The 2,607-nt window shown below is 39.7% G+C and overlaps 1 protein-coding gene across 1 annotated transcript in view; it reads right to left on the bottom strand.

Annotated features, from left to right (window-relative positions):
* meis3 (myeloid ecotropic viral integration site 3) overlaps nucleotides 1-2,355 on the bottom strand; it is a gene marked incomplete at both ends in the record, with an annotated part of 13,461 nt that extends 11,106 nt beyond the window's left edge. The window contains one exon of the mRNA XM_083637010.1: nucleotides 2,344-2,355. Coding sequence (XP_083493136.1) covers nucleotides 2,344-2,355 — 12 coding nt within the window. The remainder of the gene's footprint in view (nucleotides 1-2,343) is intronic.
* Nucleotides 2,356-2,607: the final 252 nt, after the last annotated feature.

Genomic DNA, 2,607 nt, shown 5'->3' with positions numbered 1-2,607 from the left:
ATCGGGTTTCTGTGCGTCAAGCGGATCAAAGCGCACAAGTCAAGATGACAAATTCCACGAATTTTCCCTTTTTAAAGTCACGGAGCATGCGAGCGGCTTGACAACATTTAGCCTACATTATAAGTTGTAATTGTGTTATTTCAAACGACCCATAACAGTTATTTCAACAGGCGTAACGGGCTGATTATGCTGTGAAGACAATTCCCATGGGCAACATGAACTAGGAGGGGAAAAAACGAATTTAACAATTAACTTTATTGGATCGAAACTGAAACATTGAGCAATAAACCACAAAGTAGCCTAATGATATAGACTAAATTTGGACGCAACAGGTAATTTTCTTATTTTAATTAGCGTTCTTTTGACGGTATAATCCTGCCGAATTAATTAACGCTTCTTTGTATTTAGAAAGAGAACTAGCCTATGTGTTTAGGAAATATTGTTTAAGTTTGAATCATCCGTTCTAAAGCCATCTGCCTTCGAACTAATTTAAGTTTCCACAATGCGTCAATTAAGAAAGCAAAACGATTAAAATTGGAATTAGAGGAATCACTGTTTTTACCTCTCGAAATTGTAACACCAGGAATAATTTCTATTTCGATAGGTGACTCATATAAGTGCATTTAAAGGCTGCTAAAACATAGTCTACTTTCGGATTTTTTTCTCCCCAGTTTCACACAAAATCTGAAGACTTAACTGGTGTATGCCCTTTTTACGCTCAATATTAATGAGAATTCCGACAACTGCCATTTAAATGGCTTTATTATCACCTCACTGAACAAAGGAAATACAAACAGATTATAATTTGTTTCTAAAGATTACAATTATGATATGCTACAGACAATTGAGCCACGACATTTATAGCAGGTTAATAAACACAAAACTTTTGGCCGCATTTGAGTGAGAGCAGCGTGTTGCGTCCGTTGCTTCAATTAACAAACCCGTTTTGGACCTTTTCTCAAATCAGGGAATCCCAAACACACGTAGACCACAGGCCCTCATTTGATTACATTTGTCCTAATTAAGGAACCCCATGTGACTATTTTAGTTGTTCGACTCTAATTAGCCTATCGTATATGGACAAACAGCAACAGAGTGGACAGTGAAACATTCAACTTTATACTTCAGCAACAGAGGAGACAGTGAAACATATCCAAACATTCAACTTTACTTCAGCAACAGAGGAGACAGTGAAATATTATCCAAATCAACTTTACTTTCTGTCATTTTGTGTGCTTATAGGCTAAGTGAAATAGCCAAAATTAAAGTATTCTTTACTCTCGAACCTTCAAACTCCCAAGGCCCCCTGGGAGGCTCCCAGGCCCTACTTTGGGCACTGCCCCTATGGCTTAATCCATGTTTTTTTCATGTTGTTATGTGCATCTGTGTGTCTCTGTGCCTTCCTTCCATCTGTCCTGGTGTCTCCTGCAGCCCTATTATTCCTGGTGTGTTTACATTTGCTCTATTCATGCTAGAAGAGGTCTCACTCTGCCTGCTGCCCATCAGCCTGTTTCTCTTCCACCATGCTTCTGAATCACTCTAGCAAAAAACCTGACCTACTTACCGAGTTGGAGAGCTGCCTCTCTCCTCCCCTCTGCTGACCTATACTGTCTAGCCCTTATGTTCCATTATAATTGCTGACTAACATAACAAGCAATCCAAGGAAAGGATGAAATCTTAAACCTGAATCAATGCTGACTGATCTGCATTGCCCCTTATTTATAAATCACACTGCTCACATTATAGCCCAAGGGATCTTCATTGGACTTAACTGAAATATCTCCTTGTTTGTTATACTACTTCAACATAAATCAGGAAAATAACCCATTGTGTCCCTTAAAAAGTTATTTCATAACCACCTTAATTAAAATGTTCTTTAGCAGTAGCACCATAACCGCGTATGTAAAACCATTTCAGCATTTCTAAGCGTGTTCTTTATGGCACCAAAAGAGTATTCAAGTGATCAAATGTTTTGCTATTGCACAGTTTTTTGTGACAAAAATGCAAAAACAATTTCCTATAACAAATTAATTTATCAATAGGCTATTTCCTTCTTTCCTCAGTGACTAAGATCAGATACTTTAATTAGGTTATTGCCTGTGTTTTTCTGCTGACATGAACTCCACACCAACAGTCCACTAGTGTGTTTCAGCAGTGGGCCTTGTGTTGTGGCTGCTACCGACCAGAGATACCCAACAGCGCAAGGAATACGGTATGTATGCCCTGATTTATTCTTCTATTATCTTATTTATGTAGCCTCTGAGTGTACCTCTTTTACTCAGTGATCTTTGCAAATCGCGTATTCTTTCATCCCCATGTCTACCCTGCAACCAGCCGACCTACCCTCTTATCCATGCGACTCGACAGCCAGTCCTACACCGGAGAGGATGATGCGCCGCCCGGCTAGTCCCGCGAGCTTTCCTCCCTTCCTCTGTCCCTCGTCTCCTGGAAATGGAAGTAAATTGTTTTTTTTTAATTAGCACTGAAGTTGAAAATGTGATGAAAACCATGATGCACACAGACCCATCCAGGATTTTGAATAACGAGGACTTTAAACAGTCAAGACCTGCATGCTCCCCCTGTGTGTCATTTGTGCATCTCGCCCAT

Source organism: Poromitra crassiceps (assembly GCF_964638095.1).
Source record: "Poromitra crassiceps genome assembly, chromosome: 5".
Lineage (NCBI taxonomy): Eukaryota > Metazoa > Chordata > Actinopteri > Beryciformes > Melamphaidae > Poromitra > Poromitra crassiceps.
The sequence above is the reverse complement of the archived record's forward strand: the minus strand, read 5'-3'. Positions and strand labels throughout refer to the sequence as shown.